The 24,759-nt window shown below is 49.6% G+C and overlaps 1 protein-coding gene across 21 annotated transcripts in view; it reads right to left on the bottom strand.

Moving 5' to 3' along the window:
• The window catches only part of LOC142587302 (uncharacterized), a 410,079-nt gene that overhangs the window by 56,483 nt on the left and 328,837 nt on the right, over positions 1-24,759 (bottom strand). For 17 of the 21 annotated variants that reach the window (XR_012829442.1, XM_075698179.1, XM_075698189.1 and 14 more), the window contains 2 exons: positions 21,927-21,956; positions 2,066-2,167 (listed from right to left, as the gene is read on the bottom strand). Coding sequence is in view for 20 of the 21 variants with exons in the window: in XM_075698179.1 (XP_075554294.1) it covers positions 2,066-2,167; positions 21,927-21,956 (132 nt within the window). In the remaining variant the exon portion in view is untranslated. The remainder of the gene's footprint in view (positions 1-2,065; positions 2,168-21,926; positions 21,957-24,759) is intronic. The other 4 variants (XM_075698180.1, XM_075698186.1, XM_075698190.1 and 1 more) reach the window with 1 other exon arrangement.

The raw sequence follows: 24,759 nt of genomic DNA, 5'->3' as shown, positions 1-24,759 counted from the left end.
TAGGATGCAGACAAAAATAAAAGTACTCATAGCAATACTTCTTTCTTCTGCTTAATTAGGTAGCTGCTATCTTTTAACGACGATATCAAAGTTTATTTCTTTGGAACAAATTTAAAATGGGCACAATATTAAATACTAGTGAACTGTTAGCCTTAGCCAGATATACCAACATGCCACAGTACTTGGGGGTTGCAGTAAATGTATGAAACACTGCATGGTTCAAGCCACCATCCTCACTTTATTAACGTACAGAGATGAGCAGAATTAAGGGGAACCGGGGTGAACACACAAGCGTGTAGCACGCCCTGTGGAGCGTCGATGCAGCCGTGCGTCGAAGCAAACTTGCACAGCTGCTGTAAACCTGCAGGGCTAAATTGAGTCAAGGCTGCGTGTACTGAATCTAATGTCACTTGCAGCAGTGCTGCACGACAAGAGTCATAGCCACGGAGCCAGTCTCGCATTTTCACGTTGCATGTGAACGATCGGCAGATGCTCCACTCTGAGCCCTGTGAAGTGCATCGACTCCAGCCATGGCCAGTGGATTAAAAAAAAGAAAAAGGTGCATCGTGCCACATCAGGTGGGCTGCAATGGGAGCGAACGTGACAGTTGTGGTTGCATTCTCGGCCACTTGGCTGGTCCGAACGGAGCTAGCTGCAGGAAACGGGGCGCGTCGGGCGACTGTGTTCCAAGGGCGTTCCCGACGCATTTTCTATGCCAATCCCAGACAAACAGTCCCCGCAGATTGCGCGGTGGTGAATGACACCATTTTCGAAGCACGCGTCAAGCTGCACCTTTCTTTTTATCCAGCGGCCGTGCTCCAGCAAACAGTCTTGCCTCGAGAGCAAAAGATTTGGTGCCTTTCGTGAACAGCCCGAGATGACGAAAGGGGCCAAATGGTTTATGGCATTTGTGCAATTCGTTTAGGCCGAAGTTGGTGAACCGTTTTAAAGGCTGTGCACAAACAAGGATGGCTTTGCAACAACGGCAATTTGGTACTGAAAGTCGAACTCGTCCATGTAACGCAGGCTTGGTGAGCCTAAGAAACTATAGCAGGTGATACACAAGGCCCAGCCACACTGCACCTGTGCAGGTTTGCTTAGACGAAGGAAGGCGGGGATTTTAGTTTGGGTAATAATTTTTGTGAAATAAGGTTAAGCGCACATACTTGCTGTGAAGAAGTGCGCACAAACTACCGAGCGCAAGAGCAGACGACATTGCGGGCCGCCTCAACAAGAGGAAAAGAAAGACGAGGGAGGCTCGTGCAGCGGATGAGAGGGGTCTCGCGCAACGGAGATTGTTGGAACGCCGGCGCGACTAGGGCCACCGGGCCAACGGAACCCACATCTACCGGTGAGGTTCACCTGACCGAGCGTCCGTCTTCGGGACAGGGAACGCCTCGGGTCGTTGCACGGCACGAGACCCCGGAACGGCCTGCTGCAGCCTCGAACCCGCATCTACGCGCGAGGTTCGGGAGAGCGAGCGTCCGTCGTCGAGACGAGGAGCGCCTCGGGTCGTTGCCTTGCACGAGGCCTCAGGTCGGCCTGCCGGCATCTTGGAACCCGCGTCTACGCGCGAGGTTCGAGTGACCGGGCGACCGAGTGGCCTGTTCTCGTCTACGGAGCTGTGGGCCGTCCACCTTTTCCTGCCCGTGCTGCTGCGTCTGCTATTCCACGCCGGTCATCACTCGACGAACAAGCGTTTCACGTCAAGGACTCTACGTGTCACCACACTCCGGACTTAACCGCAACCTCGTGAGACTGCATTTTTTCCTACTTACGAACAACCTTGTATGTGTGGGTCTAGGTTAAGATATTTTTTTCGCGTTCACGTGCCGTCTAATATAATTGTGTGTTTGCTCATCATGCACCGTCTCCTCCATCTTCCTCGCGTCACACGCTTTGCAACGTGACGATCCTAACAACATCACACTTGCGGTGCGACAGAAGTGTCAGCAGACCTAAATTAGCACCCTTTGATGAAACTTTGTTGGCGCAGTGGGAGAAATTGATGCGAAACACCTTGCTGTGCCATTGTGGGAACCCTCCCAACAACCTGTGCACGCACCTGCTTCAGGAGGTCGTAGTCGTCCCGCATCAGCTTAACCTCCTCGAGCTCACGCACTCTGCTCTCAAGGTGAGTCCTCACATCCTGGGCGTTCCGACTCACCTGCAAAGGTATTGGTGGTCACAGTAAGCCAGCAAAAGATGCACTAAATGCTACCAGCAAAATTCACACCCAGAGTTTGAGCAGTCCAAGACAACAGTCAACGCCTGTGCACTAACTTGTCCGACGTAGATGTCAGCCAACTTGATTCTCTATTCTGGTGCTGGTTACTCCATATTATGTTAATGTTGCTTTCACTGCTCCCAATAAGCTAGGTAAGATATGCGGTGTCGTACAGAGGAAAAAGGAGCAGGTAAAAGGCAAAAAAAGAACAGATATTTGTCCAGTGAAGCACAATAAGAACAACAGTTTTACTTACTGTCATATGGGTGTGGTTTATAAAATTCCCCTTAGCTGTGGCCAGTTCTACGTAGGGCAAACGGGACGGTGTATCAATCAGAGGCTAACGGAACATAAAAGGTCGTTAACCAGTGGATCGCCTTCTGATCTTTCCCTACATTGCCAAAATTGTAACTGCACGCCAGAGTTAGATGAATGCGCGATATTGTACAGGCATAAGAATGAAGATATGCGTCTTATGGTAGAGGCATGGCATATCTATAATGGTGGAAGTGCATGCGTGAGTCAGCCTTTGATCTACTTTACATAAGGAAGAGATTAAGTGCCTTAACAGTTATCTCTCACATAGACTGGCGCATGTACCCGACTGACACGTGGTGATACCATTCCTGAGCTTGCGCAGATAAGTTTTGTGTCTTCTTTCTTTTTTCGCCTCAGTGCTCCCTTCAGTTGATAGTCGGCGTATGTGTTGTCCACTTCTCTACTCTTGTGTACTGTCTGCACGCCTCACCTCTTTTTTGCATAATGACATTTCCAAATTTCCAGGTTTTCCCTGAGTGCCTTTGCAAAATTCCTTGAGTGACACAGAACTTCATTTTATGTCAAGACGGGTTCACACCGTCGCCCGATGCTGCCACTCTCAAGTAAGTACTTATATTACAAAATATAAAAATGACTTAATCCAGTTTGAATAGAAAGGACTAGTGGTTATTTTATTTAAAAAGAAGGCAGAATGGCGAGGTTAGCAAAATGCACACTGAATAAAATATTGTTAAAAAATGGTAAAAACTATTGCAAATCAAGTCGAACATTTTGAAATACGAACAAAAAGGAGATGCGTACGGAAGCAAATATTTTTGAACATGAGCTATATTTATCAACTGATAGCAAGCTCATTGGTACGAGGCCTGAACATTGTCACAAGTGAGATTCTCTCTGAACAGTTGGTAAGTCAACCTCAACTGTCCTGACATACTCTCAGCCTGTGCACAACATCTCAGTGTTGTGTTTCACTCCTTTAAAGAGTTTATTTTGGTTTGGATGAGGGACACCTGCATCTCGGTGTCAGACAAAGTTTGTTTTTTGAGCTCAAGCTCCTTCACAGAAGCAGCGGCACGCTTCCTTTCCTGTTTATTCTTCATTGCGTAGGTCCTTTCTGTTCTCGTCATCCTTCTGCCGCGCGTTAACCCCACAGACCATTTGAAGCATCCTCTTAGTCAGTTGTACAGTCAACGTCTGATTTTTCAGACTAACTAGGGGCTGCGAAAACGACCGAAAAATTGGGCAGTTTGAAAAAAATGAATGTATGTCTTTTACTGCCCTTAAAGGGCCCCTTACCAGGCCACATAGCAAATTTTGTTTGTACTCTGGAAGTTGTTACGTGCCCTCTAGTTCTGCTGGAAGAATTTTTCAAGTTGGTTCATTATTAGCCGAGATAAACATATTTCAGTGCCCCAAACCCATGATTCCAGGAGCCAAGGGCCACTGCCAAGAGAGACACTTTCTCCACTTTCCCCGTCTAGCCTCCGCAAGCGAAATTGCTTCCCTGCATTCTCCCATACTGGAGCTCAAGGATTGCATGACGCATACGTCATGGGGCCGACCCTCTTTTTTTCCCCCTTGCTTTTTTACTGCAAGGCGCATTTCTCCTGATGGCACCGCGCGCAAACTGTTGCATTCGTCTCATTTTGTGCAGCACACGATTTTGCAAGCTGTGCACAAGAACTCCTTACCAGCGGTATAAGCCAGTGTTATGCAAATACCGAGGCACTGTCTGACACAGACACATGCAGTTCCTAGGGCATGATCGCGTGATGGAACGTGGTAGAAAATGACATACTTTCGTTGTCTGCGCTCACGACTGCAGGACTAGGGAAGAAGCATACAAAACGGAATTACATCTCTCTTGCTGTGGTGCGAGGTAAAACAAGAACACATGTGCACAGGCATTCAGTTTGCATGTTTTATTATTTCTCTAAACTTTAATTCGTCTATTTGAAGCAACAGATAACACAAATAATAGATGTTGCTTTGAATAATCCTGAAAGTCACGTGTCACTACGAGCGACGTCACAGCTGAGCGATGTACGTAGCCATACCTGTGCGATATACATCGACTCACCGGCTGGGAGCGCGGCACCCATGAGGAGGAGGGCAGGTGGCGTTTCGTTTGAAATTTCAGCTCTTTCCGCGGCGCGTAGCGATGTAATACTTAGCAAACGCGATTGTTAGCGAGCGTAGTATGAACGGCGCTTGTCAGCTCAAAATGGATAGAAATGGTGAGGGGCCCTTAAAAGGTGCTCAAAACGCCAGAGGCACACTCGAAAAAGCTCTGAAGGCTTGCCAGTACACTTATTAGGCACATTGGTGCTCATACTGTGACAGGAGGTGGTGGGTACGCTCGTGTATAATTAAGGAATACACAATGTGTCCAATGACAATTACCCCTTGCCACTCTTGTTATGCGTCACTGCAATACTTTCGCATATGCTGCACCACGCAACATTGCTGTACTGAGGTGAAGCTGACTTTCAGGAACCGGCACGCAATGCGTTGTGTTGTCCGTGTGAGAGCCACAAAGGCAGAGTCGGTGCCTTTGCTGACAGCGGCAAATTCTTTTAATAAAAAACACGGCACAGAATTTAACAGCGAACGTCGAAGCAGCTAGGCCTAGCATTGCCGTGGTAATGGCTACGGCTGCAAGCAGATCCCTGTGCGAGAGCGCCGGTTCGAGGCGGCAAGGTAATCAAAATGGCGGTGATGATGGTGGCTTTGATTATTGCCATTTTGGACCGGTGGTCACGGCAGAAAGTTCAGAAAATGGGACAGCGAAGGGTTTTCATGTCCGAAATTTCAGACGTTCTTATACATTGACTCTATGGGGGAGGTGGTTGTGCCACGAAGCCGTCCAAACTATCAGGCGTCTGGAACGCCTGCCGCTGATGGTACACTGGCAACTCTCCAGCTGACGACACGGCGTCAAAGAGGATTAGTTACGATTCCTCTCTGTTACTCGAGATAGCATTACCGTGACTTTCCTTCCCTTGAAATAAAATCACTGCTCATTTTCCCTGATAGAAGCAGAAATTCCCTGAGTTTTCCTTGAGTATTTTCAGACTATTGAAACTCCCTGAGAAATCCTGGTTTTCCCAGTTTTCCCGGTCGGTAGACACCCTGGGCCTCCTCTGGAGATGGTCTGCGATTGGATACAGTAGACTTCCGTTAGTTCGACTTTAGCTAATTTGATCCCAGCTGAAGGTACCGGCCTGCATCCAAGCATTTCCATGCGCTCAAAGTTGAGTTGTTTTCACCCTAAAATTGGCCTTCACCAGATAATTTGAACTTCACTAGCCTAATCCCTACAGTGAAACAACAGGGTCCTCTTAAGTGGCAGTGTCTGCTTCAACAGACAGTCAACGTGTTCAAGATGCGTCATCTGTTGAAAACAACCATTTTTGGCCTGCCTGAGGAAGATTTTAGATCAATAATTGTAGCTCACCATGTCTGACTGCGGTACTTACCCAGTTCTAATGCACATTTTCTTTTTTAATAAAGATGGTCCAGGAACTGCCTGCGCAGTACAATGAGATACAAAACCACAATCGCCCATGCGATGTGCATATGCTTTAATGCACAACACTGATGCACTGTAGCGAAGCTGACAGAAAACTGGCCGCCATTGTGCAACGAATATAGGACGCCTGCACATTCCCCCCCTCCCTCCCCCCCCCCAAACATCAGGTGTGTGTGGCATTTCTACTCTGCTTAGGAGCTTTCCACATTTCTATGTTAGTTTTCTACTTTGGACAGTTAGAAAGTGGGCACTCCTTTGATTCAGAGATATGGAAAATAGTTAAACCTGAATATAACGAATTGGGTAAAATAGGCAATTTGCTTCATTATACTGACAATCGACCTTTTGTGAAAACACGTACAGTGCCCAATAGATTTTCATTATACAGAAGGGGCTGCAAGATTTTCCGAATTATAAGGCAGGCATTTAGAAAAAGCAAATCTCAATGAGAAAAAATACATTCATTCTGTTGAATTTGAGTCAACGACAGAAGAATAGTTTTGTACTGCATTGACAATATCTTTAACCTTGGCGGTATGACGTGAAGCCAGCGACGCTTTCGTGTCCATTCTGCGCCTGTCCCTGTCGGCCACGGGCGACAGTGGGACACAGCTACCGGCCGGCATCAGGGAGCCTCTCCAAAACTCGGATTAGGCAAGCTCCAGCATTAAACGCACGACGGTGCACACGTTGCCACGACATCCCCGACTGCCCACTCCCACGCGCTCAGCCGCGCCAACAGCCATGCACAGCCAGAAAAGGAGACGGGCGCCAGCAGCTGCCAGAAGGCAGGGCTGTCGTGTGTTTCTTTCTTGCATGTCGTTAAACTAAGACAACGTCGCTAAATTTTGCTTCAATGCCACTAAAATTGATGCTAAACTGTTGAGCGAGGTTTACGTAACTTAGAGATGTTGGAAAACTATATGAGCTATATGAAATATGAGCTGATGTAGCGTAAATCATCTACCAAAGCATTTCATGTCTAGGGTCTGTGCAGGTGAGGGTCAAACAGTGAATTTACCGATAGTGTGTCCACATAACTGATTAATTAAGTTCGCACCTAGGATGAAAAAAACAAAAAAACAACAACAAGAGAACTGATTTTCTTAGCATGAAAACTGAAGACTCGGACCAGATTACCCCGCCAATTTTGTAATTCTCGGCCTTTGTGAAAGGAGAGCAAAATTCTTCGGCTAGTGCTTGGTCGTATGCTTTTACACAGAAATAACAATTACATGATCATTATGTGGTTCAAATACTATGATTCTGCCCCTGGACTCACTGGAATGCTTCGTGCAGCCGAAAGCTTTGCGATATTTTCGAAAGCCGTGAGAAATTTTGAAAGCCGTGAGAAATGTAAGTGGTGCATTTGGATCAGTTTCAACGAGCACAGCTGCCCCCATATGTGCAACTTTCTACAGTCAATCTGTGATTATGCACCTGCTGCTTTCTAGATCTCACAATGCATTTTATTCCAATAGCTTTGGTAAATTAGTTTACTGCTATGGTTGCAAATGTTAGCCGATCAAACATATTTATTGAAGCTACAGAAACTACAATGCTAGGACCTATTTAAACCACTTTTGCAAAAAAAAATTTGCATTTTCTGAGCTGAATATGATGGCTGCTTAGACTACTGTGCTGTGAAGCACAAGCATCATGCAAACACCACTGCTGTCATGACCACCGTTTCTTTATGGTGGTCACAGAGCCCCCGCGCTGTACAGGTAATTTGGGCCGCTTGCAGTTTTTAAATAATAATGTGTGCTCTAGAAAGCCATCTTTGAAGGAATGTTCCTAACTAAGCAATGGCTAAAATGACCCCAATTTTTCTGTCATGTTGCTAGTCCCTGGTCACTGTACAGAAAAATGTTGCTGAAGAATGAATGAATGTGTGTTGTTTAGTGGCGCAAAGGCCAGGTATGGCCAAAGAGCGCCATGACGGTGTTAATGATTTCGCAATGAGTTCTGTGAAGTTGATGTGACGTAGCTGTAAAGGGGCCTAAAAGATAGCCGCTGTAAAGTGCGTAAAATCTATGTGCAATAAGATTATGGCGATGACTAATGACGAGTACTATGAGCCTTGCATCGCGAAAAGATCGCGAAAAAATGATATGCATCGCGAAAAATGATATGATATACAGAACATGTGAGATCCAAAAATTGGCTACAGCACAAGTGTTTCACCAGAGCCATTGAAACACAAGGGCCTGGAGGCATGTGCTATACAGTATGACTATTACAGCGGCATCTTCTGAAGAGAGGAAGTGCTACGAATGTATGGGACTAATAACATGCAAGACCACAGACAAAGGACTAAATCCAGTGACAAAATCACTAAATATGGCAACACAGCAGGGCTGTAGAATGCACTCGATGCAGGATGACGCCATTTGGGTTGATAGTGGCAAGTGTGGCAGCGCCTCCTGCAGCGACTTCGACTAGACACACACAGGTGCACTGTGAAACGTAGATCCTCAGTTTGGGGTGTCACACTTATTTTACTCGTTTAAGTGCGTACCATACTTACCTACCACTATGGCCAGAAGATAGGTCAAAATTTATAAGCATGGTCTTATTGGCCCTTGTCATGACTCACTGCCACTTTCGGTCCTCCATTTTTCGGTTAGAATTTGCAGATTTTTCTATTAGAACCAAGTGAGCATGATATTTTGCGCACCCCGACCTTAGCACACATTATTTAGGACGTGTTCGTGATACTTTCACCTAATCTGCACACCTCCCATTTGAAGCTCTATATTAAAGAAAAAAAGGTGCACAAATTACGCGAGTTAATACGGTAATAAGATTATTTAAGAACTGATTACACCTCAAATAAATTTTCAATTAGACTTAGGAGACTTAGGAGAAAAACGCCAATCTGCTGGCAGTCGTAGCCACCACATCAACTTGTGGGAGGTCGTGTCTGCCGAAGGACGAATTCCAACATAAAAACGTAACGCTTCTTTATTCGACTAATGATGGCAGCGGACGGGCATACCAACGCTATGTTCGTCCCAGTAGCGGAAGGTAGAAGGCGGTCTTTCTGAGCCAGGCAGCCTGTTTCTATAGCCACCGGTGGTGACGCATGCCTCGGGTGACGTGGCGGTGGTGCTATGTTTTATCGACCATGCAGTCCAGCATGCAGCTGTGTTATGCTGGGCCAGATAATAAGACAGAGGGTGCGCAGAAATATGCGCGGAGTGTGTCGCCACATCACCCCTCCGCGGAGTGGAGAGCCCTCAAGGCCTGAAAAAATCTGGGCAGCGTATGCGACGTCCGCTGCTTGTAGTGACAGAAGCAGGCTGCGATGTCTGCGGTCGTGGATGGACGTCTGTGGGTGTACTCTTATTCCCTGGTTCGGCGGAATCGGTGTAGGCCGGCTTCAGCCGGTCGATAGAGACATGGACGGCGTTCCCATTAATGCGCTGGGTGAAGGTTTTGTCGTCGCGACGGAGAACTGGGTAGGGTCCGCTGTAAGGTGGCTGTAAAGGCTGGCGGGCGGTGTCGTCGCGGAGAAAAGTGTGCGAGCATGTTGCCAGATCCTTGAAGACGAAGGGGGCGGTCTTATAGGCGGCGTGCACGCCGATGGCCGCGCCACTGGTGGCGGCCTTGCGCGGAACGCACGGGAGAGGAGCGAGCCGCGCGCCGTAGCACGCCGTAGTTTGCTGCGTCGCTGATAGTGCTTCTCAGTCTTATTTGTGTTTTGAGAGCAAAATAGGCAACACCCTTCGCATGTGTGGGATGGCCAAAGCTTCCGAAGAATGTCGAAGAAGAATTGTTGCAGGGTGGGGGGCTCAAATACCGGCGAAAACGTGCCGGCGATAGGGTTCTAATTATTCCCCGCAAAGCCTCATCAGCAGGAGCAACGGTGGCAATGGATCGTCGCTTCGGCGCGAAATTTCTTGTTCTCATCCTTTCCTTCGTCGCTTCGGTTTCTTTTATTAATATTTTTTTTACTTAATTGTAGTTAGACGCGTAAGCGACGAAGTCCTTCTGCAGTGCAGCATGGGGTTTAAAGGCATTTTGCTAAAGTTCGGAATGCCGTTTGCCGCTTATATTGTTTTCCGCTTCTTTACCGCGTTGGGCTAGCTAGGCAGCACGACTGCATGAGCGCATTGTGTTGTATGTTAAAGCTACAGAAGTTTGCAAGAACTGAAATTGTTAGTTTTATGTGGCCCGGTAAATCCTCGCACCAGCTGTCGCGGACTTCATGTTTTTACATCTATTTTATGCGTGGCTTCGCACATGTTTAACTGTTGCTAGTTGCTTCATGCACAACTCTTGATTCTTTTGGGCTGTGAGGTTTTCACCCTGCCTCGTTTGTAAAGGGTATAAATCACGCTGTGTCTTATCGGAATGACACCAAGCAAGCGCTTCTTTAACAGCTTTATTCATTTCGCCCGAGGGCATCTTAGATATCGTGGTTTTTTGGGAAATGTGTTTAGAAAATAGGTAGCTCAGGGCGAGAATTGCTAATAGTTGCTGCATATGGTATTTTGGTCCATTTTTCGCTGATCCATTTTTCGATGAATAGTTCACGTCACGTTTGGTAAGTCATCACACCTTGATGCTGTCAGAGCAGACTTAACACGCCGAGTGATTTGTTTGTTTCACAACGTAGTTGCTTCTTGCAAGTGAATTTTGTACTCAACTGAATTATTTCTTGTTATGCTTACGCCGCATAGGACCAAACCCGGCCTTGCCGCCAGCACTGGATCTAATTTGCCTGCCGCTGCTCTGCCTTTAAATATATCATGTGGCACCTCTCTCTAGTAACATTTAAAAAAAGTACTGCAACGTTAGACTATAACTTTGTACGTTTCCAAGCAGCTCCCTTAGGGAATTGCAAAAACTGCAGCGCGAACGGCAGTTCATCGGCGGTACAGCGCTAACACGCGCTTTTATTAACCCGTGCGTTTGGTGGCTTCGTTGACTACAGTGTACGCGTTTCTATCAATAAATTCGCAATTATTCTTCTTCAGGCGACTTTCACTACACTTATTCGGCGGCGTCACATGTATTCATCGGCAGAAAAATCACAACGGCATATGCAGACATCGCACCGTGCGGATTTGTTATCTAAGTCTGCACTAACGACGGGTGCTTATTATTGAAGTACAGAAGCAGCATTACGGCAAGGGTAGAATTAAAGAAAAAAACACGGTCGAGACATCGCATTAGTCAACAAAATTTGTCGGCTAGTTTACATGAGCTCCACTTCATTGTTGTATTTCGGCGGTAGCCGCAGTTGAACCACGAATGCAGTCACGGCCGCAACGGAACTAGCACTCTTTATTCAGAGGCATGTATATATACAGGTGGCAACACTGGCGCCACTGGCGGCGTGTAAGGGCAAACAGAAACTGAAACTGAGATACTACATATTCCCCTCCTTGCAAGAACAAGGTAAGTGATAATAGATTAGTGTTGTTATACATATATACAGTATTTGCAATTAATTACAATTATCTTCACAATACATGTCATGTGCTCATCATTTATACAGTATGGCCTAGGACAAGCAACGCCAAAAAGACAAGCAAAAACGACCAATTGCTTGCAGAGACACAGGCATGTGCACATAGTTCGTGCAAGCACTCAAGTTCTGACACTGCACCCGTCTGCACCTAGCACACAAGCTACATGTGGTCCCGGTATCGATCTGGAGGCCTTCTGTTCCTCGGTGGTTGGACCAGACGAAGCACACGGTCATCCGGCACAGCTGACGCTGGAGCTCGTAGCGTGGGCGTAGTTGGTGAGGCTTCGGGACGAGCTGTTGAGGCGTGATCGTTCGATTGCCGAGATGCCGACGACGGAGTCACGGGTTTGGAAACGGCATTATGCTGCTGATTCCATGTGGCTGAAGCAGCAGGTACCCTGGATAGCTTCGACGCGTTCCAGGTTCGTCCATCATCAAGCCGAAACGTTGATGGACCTTGTTGACTGATTACCTTTCTCGGGTGGCTAAACGCGAGGTCTCTCCCTTAACCGATATTCCAGGTTTTCTTATTCTAACGTAATCACCAACAGACACTGTTGTCTTCTTCGCGGCCCTGCGATGGTCGGTGTACTCTTTGCTGTAGTCTTGCTTGCTCTTAACTCGTTGGCGCAGACGATGAAGTTCGGAAACAGGATCGCTGAAGAAAGCTGGTGACGGGTGACCCACAACGTCAAGGCGTGTTCTCGGTCGCCGTCCGTGTAGGAGAACAGACGGTGGAACTCCCGTAGTGGTATGTGGCGTGCAGCGATATATGCCCAAATACTCTGTTACCGCTTGGCGAAGCGGACGCTGTTCCAGCATAGCGACCTGCACAAAATTCTTGAAGACCCGGTTAAACCGCTCGACAAGTCCGTTTGCTTGGGGGTAGTAAACGGAAGAGTGCACAAGGCGGATGGCGCGATCTTTGAGGAACTCAATGAACTCCCTAGATGAGAACTGGGGCCCGTTGTCGCAGACCACCACGTCCGGATAGCCTTCACGGGCGAACACGTGAAGCAAAAAGTTGATGACTGTGCGGGAGGATACTTCACTGCAGAATTGAACATCTGGCCACTTGGAAAAATAGTCGATGAGCGTAATGGCGTATCTGCAGTCATGTGGGGCTCTCTCTATAGGGCCGACGATGTCAACAGCAAGTTCCTGCCATGGACGCTCTGGCAGGGGTACTGGCTGCAAAGGGGTGGTAGCAGTCTTCGTACTTTTGTCAGCTATCTGACATATGCTTCAGTTCTGGATGGAAAGCTCCACTTGCCTGTCCATGCCTGGCCACCAGTACCTTTCTGGTAGCCGAGGTTTTCTTCGAACTATACCAGGGTGAGCTTCATGGGCAGCAGCGATTACCTGCGGTGTGAGAGACAAGGGAACGACGATTCGTTCGCCGCGCAGGAGCAGGTTGTGAACGACGGACAATTCTTCACGTACCAAGAAGAAAGGCTGAAGTTCGCCCGAGAGCGTCTTATGTGCAGGCCAAGATGTGGCGACATAGATCTTGACTTGTTCTAACATGCAGTCATCACGAAGGGCCTGTTGAAACTGCTCTTTAGTGAGGCACAGTAACTCAACAAAGGACACAACCTCATCAAATGAGACATTTTCCTGCGGAGACGGAACTGGAAGGCGGGAAAGGGCATCCGCCACCTGATTTTGAGACCCCTTCCGATACTCTACTGTATAATTGTAGCGAAGCAGCCGTTCGGACCAGCGTGCAATGCGAAGGGGGCGGCGCCCAGTGCCTTGAGAAGAGAGCAGCGAGACCAAAGCTTGGTGGTCCGTGTGCAACGTGAAATGCCGTCCCCACAAGTACATATGCCAATGCTCACAGGCCCAAACACACGCCAGTGCTTCACGCTCTCCAACTCCGTATTTCTTCTCTGCAGGTGAAAGTGTGCGTGAAGCAAAGGCAACAGTTCGCAGCATGTGGCCATCAACCTGCTGGAGAACGGCACCCAGTCCGCAGTCGGACGCGTCAGTGGACACTACAACCGGAAGGGACGCATCAAACATGTGCAGGACTTTGCTGGAAGAGAGCAGAAACTTCACCTGGGCGAAACTGGCGTCTACAGCATCGTTCCATATGAATGGCTGGTTCTTCCGGAGAAGAGCTCGCATTGGTTCTACCACATCAGCAAGCCTGGGAACGAACTTGGCATAATACTCGATCAGTCCGAGGAAAGAGCGTAGACTAGTACTATCAGTGGGCGCCGGAGTATTCATAATGGAAACAATTTTCTCTGGCAAATGAGAGATGCCTTGCGGTGTGATCCTGTGTCCCAAGAAGGAAAGTTCCTGTACGCCGAATACGCACTTGTCATTCAACTTGAGCCCTGCTTCCTTAATGCCCCGCAGTACAGCGGTCAGGTTGGCAAAGTGTTCCTGTTCGCTCTTCCCGAAAACAATGATGTCATCGATATAGAACAAAACACCAGAACATCCTTGAAGGATTTTCGACATCATTTGTTGAAATGCAGCGGGGGCGGATGCCAACCCGAAGCAAACGCGCTTGAAGCGGAAGAGGCCATCGTGAGTTATGAAAGCGGTCAAGTCACGGCTTTCAGGATCGAGCAAAACCTGGTAATAGGCCGACGCGAGATCTAGCCTCGAAAAATGCGTTGCCCCATAAAGACTGTGGAGGAGTTCTTCGGTGTGTGGAAGAGGGAAGCTATCCGTCACGACAGCTTTATTAGGCTCCCGTAGGTCCACACAAACACGAATGCCTCCATCCTTCTTTTGAACAACAACAATCGGAGACACCCATTCTGAAGCGTTAATGCGCTCTATCACGCCCAACTGCTCTAGCCGACGAAGTTCCTCAGATACCCGAGCTCGGAGTGAAAGAGGAAGGCGGCGAAATTTTGCTATAACGGGCGGAATCGAGAGCCTTACTTTGACACGATGTACAAACGCATTTGCTAGGCCGAGGGCGGAGTCGAAAAGACATGCAAAATTATTGCGCAACTGTGCTGGAAGACTTGCAGATGAAACTGGTTCCTGAACTGGAACTTGTACGTTGGTAGCACTGCTAGCTGACGTAGTAGTCTCAAGGCAGCGGAGGGACAAGCCATCAATCTGGAAGTCAAGAGCCATAATGGCGTCTATACCCAGAAGCGATGTACCTTGCGAGACAACGTAGAACAGAATGGACGCCTCGCGTTCCTTGTATGCGACTTTCGAAAGAAAGCATCCTCGCACTGGAATAGGCTTTTTTGAATAATCTAACAGCTGCACACGGGGCGCGGACAGCAGCACCTGTTCGGCAAAATGTTTATCAAAAAGATCCCCCGCTAGAATGGAGACTGACGATCCCGAGTCGATAAGGAATGTTAAAGTCGTGTGACCAACTGCTACCTCGACTAGAATTCCGGCGCGGCCGGACGCGGTCACGCATAGAATGCTCACAGCTTCATTGTCAGTTTCACTGTCGGGCAAGGTTTCATTGTCGGGCAATGTCTGTTCGCTAAGCTCACGAACCGCAACGGCCCGTCGCTTCTTGTTGCATACCGCGCTGAAGTGACCAATGAGACCACAATGATAGCAACGTTGACCTTGGGCTGGGCAGCGGGGTGATGCGGCATGGTGCTGGCGCGAACCGCAACGATAGCAGTGAGAGGACGAGTTGTATGGGCGCAGATATGAGGCAGGTTGGCGGCTGTCGTGCTGCAGGCTCGCCTCGGTACGAGGTTCACGCAGGCGCGCTTCGTTACGCGGAGGGTGGCGCGTTCCAATGCTTCTATGGTCGTATAGCGCCAAGCGAGAGTGCCCTGATATGCGCTGCACATTGCCGGAAGCAAATTCTCGAATATCCTCATTGGCCTGTTCGACTTGTGAAGCTAATGCCACTGTTCGGGGAAACGAGAGGGTCGAGCCAAGAAGAAGGCGTTCGCGAAGATGCTGGGACGCGACCCCTTCCACGAACTGGTCACGAAGCGAGTCTTCCAGAGACACGTAAGAACATGCTACCACGAGAGCACGTAGTGCAGCAACGTACTCCTGTACAGACTCCCCCGGTTGTTGCATACGACGGCGAAACCGGTGCCTTTCCGCGAAGACATTGCTTGCGCTTGTGAAATGTTGCTTTAAGGTTTCGATAGCTTCGTCATAAACGGAAGCCTGAGTGGCGTCCCCGCTCTCCTTACTACGTTTACCGCCGGCAGCTGACTCACCGCTCTGGGCGGCATCCGACGTAAGCAGTAGGCTGGAGAAGATACGTTGACCCTCAACACCGAGGCTGTGTATCAGCAGGGCCTTGCGACGTTCGGGCTTGAAGTTGGATGCTCCTGATGCCAGCAGAAAGTTCTCGAACATCCGGTACCATTGCGGCCAGGGAACAGGAGGGCGGCCGGGTACAGGCAAGAATGGGGGCGGCGGAGCGAGCCCGATACAGCTCATGGCGTAGTAAAGTTGCGGGCGCGGTTACGCCCCTCGAAAAGGTCCCACCCTCGTCGCCATTGTTGTATTTCGGCGGTAGCCGCAGTTGAACCACGAATACAGTCACGGCCGCAATGGAACTAGCACTCTTTATTCAGAGGCATGTATATATACAGGTGGCAACACTGGCGCCACTGGCGGCGTGTAAGGGCAAACAGAAATTGAAACTGAGATACTACATTCATATAAATGGTCTTCATGGCGTTTGTCTGCGGGATGCACCTGGCGCGTATGTGGACCATTTTGCCCCAAACACCGGTAACATCTTGTTCATACCCGCTCCCACAGAGGTCTGCGTCTTCCCTACAGCTGTCACCGCATAAGAAGCAGTCTGGCGCCCAAACAAAGGACAAATCGCAGCCGCGAACTTCAGTCACCCTTGCTGCAAAGTGTTGTCGTCTGCTACTGCTCCCGCGCGTATTGTTGGAAGCGCCCGCTAGGTGGCTATCAGTGGCGCGTCTATAGGCGGTGCACGAGGCCTATAGTGGTGAGCTGCAGGTGACGGGCGGAGGGCAGCGATGGTGCGTCGGAGCTAGGCGATGAAATCAGTGGGATCTGACGTCGCGGTGGTGGATGGCGGTGCAGCGAGAAATTTGCCTGGGAGACGGAGGGGTTCCCCGTAGACGAGCTCTGCGGTTGTAGCCTGAATGTCGGGCTTGAAGGTGGTGCGAAGACGTAGGGTGACGGCTGGGATGGCTTCAGGCCAGGTTGAGTCCGGGTGGCACATGATGGCTGCTTTGAACTGTCGGTGGAAACGTTGGCGCATGGGTGGTAGCTGGTGGTCCGCAAGCGTTCGAACCCGATGGTCAGCCCGAGCAGCCGGAAAAGGTGCGATTCGAACTGTCGTCCTTGGTCGGTGGTGACGCGGCGAGGGGGCCCGAAGCGGGCAATCCAGCCGGCAAAGAAGGCCGAGGCGACGTCTTCCGCAGTGATTCCCTCGAGGGACCATGCCTCAGGGCATCGAGTGTACCGATGGATGGTGATGAGGCAGTAGCGATAGCGTCCAGCTGGAGGCAAGGGGCCTATGATATCAAGGTGGACGTGCTGAAACCAACCAGAGGTCTGGGGGAATGAGCCGAGTGGTGAAGTGACATGCCTGGTGACTTTAGCGCACTGGCATTGAATGCAGGAGCGCGCCCAGGTGCGGCAATCCCGCTGCATGGAGGGCCAGACATAGCGGTCAGCCACGAGGCGTGCAGAGGCGCGTATGCCAGGATGGCTGAGATTATGTAGCTGGTTAAAGAGGCCACGGCGATGGGAAAGGGGCACGTAAGGCCTGCTTCGTGCTGTTGATATGTCGCAGTAGATAGTCTTTGTCGATTCAGGTAAGAGGACTTGCTGCAGCTGTAGTGGGGACCCGCCCTTAAGAAGCCCCTGCAGTTCAGCGTCCGTAGCCTGAGCCTCGGCAAGGACATCAGCTGTTATCTGCAAAGGGCTAATAGCTGCCACACATGAAAGCACGTCGGCGACCACGTTGTCCTTCCCGCTGACATGTTGGATGTCGGTGGTAAACTGGGCGATGAACGAGAGCTGGTTCTGCTGGACCGGCGGGAGTTTGTCACGGCGCTGAGAGAAGGCGTAGGTCAGAGGTTTATGGTCGGTGTAGATAGTGCAGTGTTGTGCTTCGAGAATGTGGCTAAAGTGCTGAACTGCTTCGTATATCGCCAGAAGTTCTCTGTAGTAAGCTGGCGAACTCGACGGCGCGGGGGTCGTGGTTTCGTCGGTGGGACTGGCCGCAGAAAGGGTCGTTTTGCGAGCTGAGAGTTTCTTAGAGAAGAACGCCAAGGGAGGCCAGGTGCTGTCTACGTGCTGCATAAGGGCGGCGCCTACGGCGATGCTAGAGGCGTCCGTGAAGAGCCCCAAGGGAGTGTCTGGCACAGGATGGGAGAGAAGTGTGGCAGTGCAAAGAGCAGCTTTGCATTTTTCGAAAAGTTCCGTTAAGGCCGGTGTCCACGTGACGGGTTGGTTTCCTCGTAGACCAGCCAAAGCATCATGGAGGGGAGCCTGGTAGTCGGCTGCATGTGGCAAGAAACACCTGTAAATGTTCAGCATGCCGAGGAAACGGCGAAGGTCTTTAGCGGTGGCTGGTTGAGTGTAATTTTGCATGTCTGAGACGCGTTGAGGTAAGGGTCGAGTTCCCTCTGATGAGACTTATGGCCTAGGAATTTGACGACTGAAGCGCCGAGTGTGCTCTTTGGGACATTGACGAGTAAGCCGTGGTCATCGAGGCGTTGGAAAAGCAGACGAAGGTGCCTGTGGTGTTCGTCGGTGTTGCGGGAAAAGACCAATATGTCGTCAAGATAGACGAAGCAGAAGTCGAGGCCACGGATGACTTCGTCGATGAAGCGTTGAAAGGTTTGTCTAGCGTTCCTCAGGCCAAAGCTGATGAAGGGAAACTCGAACAAGCCGAAAGGAGTAATAATTGCAGTTTTCGGGACGTCGTCCGGATTGCCGGGTATCTGCGTGTAGGCCTTGACCAAGTCTAGCACGGAAAAAACGTGGCAGCCGGAAATGCAATGGGCGAAGTCCTGTATGTGGTGAACGGGGTACCTGTACGGAATTGTGCGGGCGTTGAGGGCACGGTAGTCCCCACAGGGCCGCCAGCCTTCGGTCTTCTTAGGGCCGAGGTGAAGTGGCGAGGCCCATGGGCCGTCGGAGGGGCGGGCGATTCCCTCCCGGAGCATGGCTTCAAACTCTGCTTTGGCTATGCGCATGCGGTCCGGGGCAAGGCGACGGGCGTGACAGAAAACTGGGGGGCCTGGGGTGGTCCGGATGTAGTGCAAGGTGGTGTGCTGCACGTTGCGTGGCAACCCGCTGGGGCGTGTCAAACCGGGAAATTCAGCGAGGATAGCGTGGTACGGTGAATTATGTTCGACACTGAGTACTTTGATGCTTGGCTGGTGGGTAGTCGTTCGCTGTCCTGGCGCAGAATGCCCCGTTGTCAGTCGATGAGACGGTCGTGGCGGCAGTCGGGACCTTGAAGGTGGGCTCGCGGGTAGCAGCTAATGTCGGAACCGCTGTCGACAAGGAACCACTGCTTTGTAATTTGGTCGGTGACGAAGATGCGACGGCCTCCAGGTTGGCAGCTCGCAGCCGTGGCTACGAGCTGCCGTTGGCGTTTCCTTGATTTTTAGTGGAGCAGGGTGGTCGACATTGCTGTGCTCTGTCCCCGAAGTGTCTACGGTAGTAACACCGGTCGTCACCAGGCTGCTGCGACGGGGTAGCGTTCTGGCCACGGCTGTGCGAGTGGCGCGTCGGCAAGTGTTGATCCAGGCGTCGTTGAATGGAGCTGAGCTGTCGGTTGATATCGTCGATACGCCGCGCAAGCTCTATGGTGTTCAGCGGTGCGGCGACAGCCTGGACGGTGGGCGACAAAGGCGGCAAAGAGACCTCGATGACGCGATCAGTAATCCCGGCGAGTTGGTTGAGAGGTAGCGTAAGCTGAGCCTGCAGAATTGCCTGGACGTGCGGTGGAAGTCGAAGCCAAAGTGCTCGCAGCAAGGAATCCTGGACTTCCATGTTGCCTGCGAGAGCACGCATGTGGCGGGGGAGCTGCGAAGGCTTGCGCTCGGCAAGTTCTGCGGACTGAAGTTGTCGCACCTTCTGGTCTTCCGAGAGTGACAGGCGGCGAATGAGTTCCGTCTTGAGGTGTTCGTAAAGGTTGGCCGTTGGTGGGTTGGCAAGGATATCCCGGACCTCGCTGGCGTAGTGGGCATCGAGGTGGGCGACGACATAATCGTAGCGGGTCCGGTCTTGCGTGATGTGCTCGAGGGAGAACTGGGCCTCGACTTGGGCGAACCATACCTCGGGTGAGTCGGCCCAAAACGGCGGGAGTTTGACAGCGACACGCCAGACGCCATGCGGGGCCGCATGCGGGATGCCATCTGCCGGGGTTCTGATGTCCTCGGCGGAGCCGGCAGGATGCTGCTGCACGGAACCATCAGGTTGGTTGTGCCGTTCTTGAAGCTGTTGCTCTTGCTTCTGGATCACCTCTTGCTGCGCGTGAAGCTGTCTGTTGAGAAGTTCCAGCTGTCGTTGAAGGGCGTCTTGTTCGTCCATGGCGATGCGTTCTTGTTCGTTGTTCGGGTCACCAGATGTGGGAGGTCGTGTCTGCCGAAGGACGAATCCCAACATAAAAATGTAACGCTTCTTTATTCGACTAACGATGGCAGCGGACGGGCATACCAACACTACGTTCGTCCTAGTAGCGGAAGGTAGAAGGCGGTCTTTCTCAGCCAGGCAGCCCGTTTTTATAGCCACCGTCAGTGACGCATGCCTCGGGTGACGTGGCGGTGGCGCTATGTTTTATCGACCATGCAGTCCAGCGTGCAGCTGTGTTATGCTGGGCCAGATGATAAGACGGAGGGTGCGCAGAAATATGCGCGGAGTGTGTCGCCACAAACTTTAGGCCTAGCTGCTTTGACGTTTGGTGCAAAGCTTCTCTTTATTTGATGCAGTGGTTTTCATTGAACGGACTCGCCACTGTAAACAATGGTGCCAACTCTGCTTCACTGATGGCTTCAAAGTGCGGAAAGCACACAAAGGGTCAATCAAGTTGGTCATAATGCCAGTTCCCAAGAGTCTGCTTTGCTGCAACATGGCAATGTTACTTGGTCAAGCAATGAAGCATAACAACAGCTAAAAGGGGCCACCGTTGCGAGACCCAGTATGCCTTCCTCAATTATACACATGTGGACCCACTGTCACTTGCCACATTACGAGCATCGATAGAAGTGTACTGACAGGCCTTCGCAGCTGTTCTGGATGCGCCTGTGTCAAGCCTTCGGGGGCAACAAAAGGCCTGCATTGAATTTTTCAGACTGCCCGATTTTTGTTTTCGCAGTACCTAGGGAGTCTGAAAAATTGGATGTTGGCTGTATTCTTATTTGTGTGCAAAAAAAGAAAACGCTCATAAGATGCTGCTTTCATTAGCCTACCTCTACTGACTGCATCCATTCTTACCTTACTTTTTTTCAAGGTTTAATGTTGTTCTGAGCAATTCCACTAAAAAAAAAACTTTCTGTGCCAAGTCCCTCCCCCCCCCCATTCCCTCTTGAAAACCACCATAATTTCTTGATATGTATTAAATGAAAGATTCTTTCCGAAAAGCTTTTATTGTTTCAATAGCAGCAGTTGATTTGCTGTTTTTTTAGTATCTGTTAAAGTGCTCGACATTTCTTCGAGCAAAAGTCAACATACTTTCGTTATCCTCCATGTGAGGCATACAAGGAAATCATAGAGGCAATGGCAGCAAAGTATTTCGGTTTTGCCCTGTTCATATGCGAGAGGCCGCCAGAGGCTTCCTTGCAATTGGTCAGTACTAGGCAAGCTTAAGCTCTGAATATGATTCACTAAGCTTCATGGGTTTGGTCGTTTACCTAAGGAGAGAAAACGTCCAAAAGACACGTTGTTCTCGGCATTAAAGGAGGGTGGCTGAGGTTGCTGCAGCTGCTTATTTCTGTTCCCTCATTTTTAAATCCTATGGGAGCCAGACTTTCACTGGGTTTTTTCCACCCATGCTCACAAAAAAATTTTCTGGGAAGCTGCCGCGATCTAGCAGAGTAGCATTCAACCCAAGATGATGAAACGACTGCCACTTGTCTGTGGCACTGAGTAGATGAAAGAAAATCCCGAAACAAGCAAGTCTCATCCTTGGCACACAAGGGTAAATAAACTTTGAATGTAGAGAACAGACCTAATCAGTTGCTTCATATTCACGATAAATGCATGTTCACACCTTAATATTAGGTGCAACGTGGCCTAGTTGCCTTCACACAAAAACAGCCAACCTAACAGTGTTCCATCCAGGTTTGGCTCGTAGTGTATATGGCGTGCAGTTCTACCACAAAGCAGGCCATTAGGCTGGCAAGGAAAACAGTGAGATGCCCAAGCAAGAAAGCAAGCAAGCATGCAAACAAGCAAGCAACCATGAGAACACTGAACCCAAGGTGAGTGGTTACCTTTTCAAGAAACTCTCCGTAGAGATTGGCCTACAAGCACAGAGAGGGTGAGAGGAGGAACAGTGTCTTAGTGCAACCCTAGAAGACCACTGGCACTACTCTGCAGATGCACAAAGCAAAGCATCCCAGTGCAGCAACATCATTTCACCAGAGTTTCCGTTTAAACTGAACACAACACACAATGCCGCCTCTCCAACAAAATTTCATACAACAGTTTAAGTGGTGTTGCCATGAATACCTAGTGCTCCTATTTGGTAGAGTGGCTACAAGTAATCTGAAATGTACACATGATGGGGGCATTCAAGCTGTTGGACCTCTGCATCACCACCTCCACTCTGATGTGCTGCCCGTAGCCAATAATCACTCATTTGCCAATGAGCGCCTCCTGCCATCGACAGGAGGCTATGTTCCCTTAAAGCCCCTCCATACACATTTCCGCCGACCAGGTTAAGTACCGCCAACCTTCCCTCCTCCTCCATGCTCCTCTCCCACTCACCCCCTTAGCTTCCGCCATCAAGCGGAACTTACGTAGCTGCAGCTTCCTGTTCCGAGTGGAAGTGACACTGTTTTTTAGCGTTGTTTACTTTCACGCCGCTGGAGAGGCTTTAATTGCACGAGCTGCGGTTGAAACTGTGAATGCGATTCCATCCAAGAACCACCTACTGTAACCAGCTCGTGTTCGCTGCTTCGCGTCAACCTGCGATGGGTTGTGGCACAAGCGACAACATACAGTGGAATGTAGTGCCTGGGCGGTTGGAGACCACTGCCGTTTTTCGTGCATTTGGACAACAGCAACCGCGAACTACTACTTCAGCGAAATACAATAGCTTGTCCCCTTTGCATTCTTCTTATGGTGACTGCCACAGCTCTGCTAAGCACGCGCGGGCGTCTCATCATCGTCTAACAGCAGTCAAAGCGGAAATTCCCGCAGTGCAACTCCAGGAAGCGGAAACGCCGGAACCGGAAATACCGGAATCGGATTTGGTGCGAGGGGAAAAGGCGGCGCACAACAAAGGTTGTCGCTAGTTAAGAAAGCGGTGGTGGTGCGTAGATGCAGGGGCTTTATGTTCCCTCACTGTTGCTGAATAAGCTCTGCTGCTGGGCAACTGTTCAGTTGACCAACAGCAAAGCTTATTTGCAGCACGAAACTGCGGGTGAAGACCTCTCTTCACAACTTCTTCCCGTAAACCGTAGCATTTCAAATGCTACCCCTTGTTTGTGTCCTGTGCACATCATGTTCATGCAATACAAACTGACCCAATTTTCTGTTCTAAGCAGCATTCTGGTGTTGGCAGGTGCCAATTGCACATGAAGACAACCGAGCCTGCATTCAGAGTGTTGAAAGCACGAGGTTACCATAAAATGTGTGATTGCAGTTTAGACAAAGATGCACTAAAACGAAATCACATCGGTAACAAAGCCCAGGTTCATTAATTGGTAGTGTGGCCAAACTGATGTTAGCACTAAGTACTCATCATCATCATCAGCCTATATTTTGTCCACTGCAGGGCAAAGGCCTCTCCCCGCGATCGCCAACTACCCCGGTCCTGCAACAGCAGGTTCCAACTAGCACCCGAAAATTTCCTAATTTCGTTGCACCACCTAGCCTTCTGTCCTCTACTGCGCTTCCACTTCTATTGGTACCCATTTTGTCACCCTAATGGTCTAACGGTTATCTACCCTACGCATTACATGAGCTGCCCAGTGCCATTTTCTTCTTTTCATGTCAATTAGAATGTCGTCTATACCCATTTGCTCTCTGATCCAAATCGCTCTCTTTTTGTCTCTTAAAGTTATGCCTAGCACTCTTCGTTCCATCCCTCTTTGTGAAGTTTTTAACTTGTTCTCAAGCTTCTTTGTCAGTCTCCAAGTCTGTGCCCCATATGTCATCACCGGTAAAATGCAGATTGTATACCTTTCTTTTCAATGATAACGGTAAGCTTCCAGTCAGGAGCTGACGATGTCTGCCATATTCGATCCAACTCATTTTTATTCTTCTGTGAATTTCCTTCTCATGGTCAGGGTTCCTTGTAATTAGCTGACCTACCTCCTTCACAGACTCAGGAGGCTGACTGGCGACCCTGAATTCTTGTTCCCTTGCCCGACTATTCATTATCTTTGTCTTCTGCATATTAATCTTCAGCCCCACTCTTACGCTCTCTCTGTTAAGGTCCTCCATCATTTGTTGCAACTCGTCTGCAGTGTTGCTGAATAGAACAATGTCATTGGCAAACCGAAGGTTGCTGAAGTATTTGCCGTCGATCCTTACTCCTAAACCTTCCCAGTTTAATAGCTTGAATATTTCTTCCAAGCACGCAGTGAATAGCATTGCAGAGATTGTGTCTCCTTGTCTGACTCCTTTCTTTATAGGTATCTTCCTACTTTTCTTGTGTATAATTAAGGTGGCTGTGGAATCTCTGTAGATATATTTCAAGGTATTTACGTAAGCGGTCTGTACTCCTTGATTACGTAATGCCTCTATGACTGCTGGTATCTCTACTAAATCAAATGCTTTTTCGTAATCTATGAAAGCCATGTTACGAGTACGGCTACCCTTTCATTAATGCTGTAGAATTCGTTAATGTTGCCCGCTATGTCCTTATGGATTAAGAATCCTACTCCGTATTGCTTCTTATCAGGGACACCTCTATGGCAGAGGACATGGCTGTTATTCAGCAACGTATAAGCCTCACCAGTTCTTCTAATCGCACAAAGGCCGATGATATTCCAAACAATGTCTGATAGTTCCTTGAACAGTACTGCTAAGCTAGCCTCACTCGACAGAGTTCGGCAATTAAAAGTTGACAGGGTCAGTTTCCATTGGCGGCCTGTC

The sequence above is a fragment of the Dermacentor variabilis genome, chromosome 7, assembly GCF_050947875.1.
Source record: "Dermacentor variabilis isolate Ectoservices chromosome 7, ASM5094787v1, whole genome shotgun sequence".
NCBI classification, from domain to species: domain Eukaryota; kingdom Metazoa; phylum Arthropoda; class Arachnida; order Ixodida; family Ixodidae; genus Dermacentor; species Dermacentor variabilis.
The sequence above is the reverse complement of the archived record's forward strand: the minus strand, read 5'-3'. Positions and strand labels throughout refer to the sequence as shown.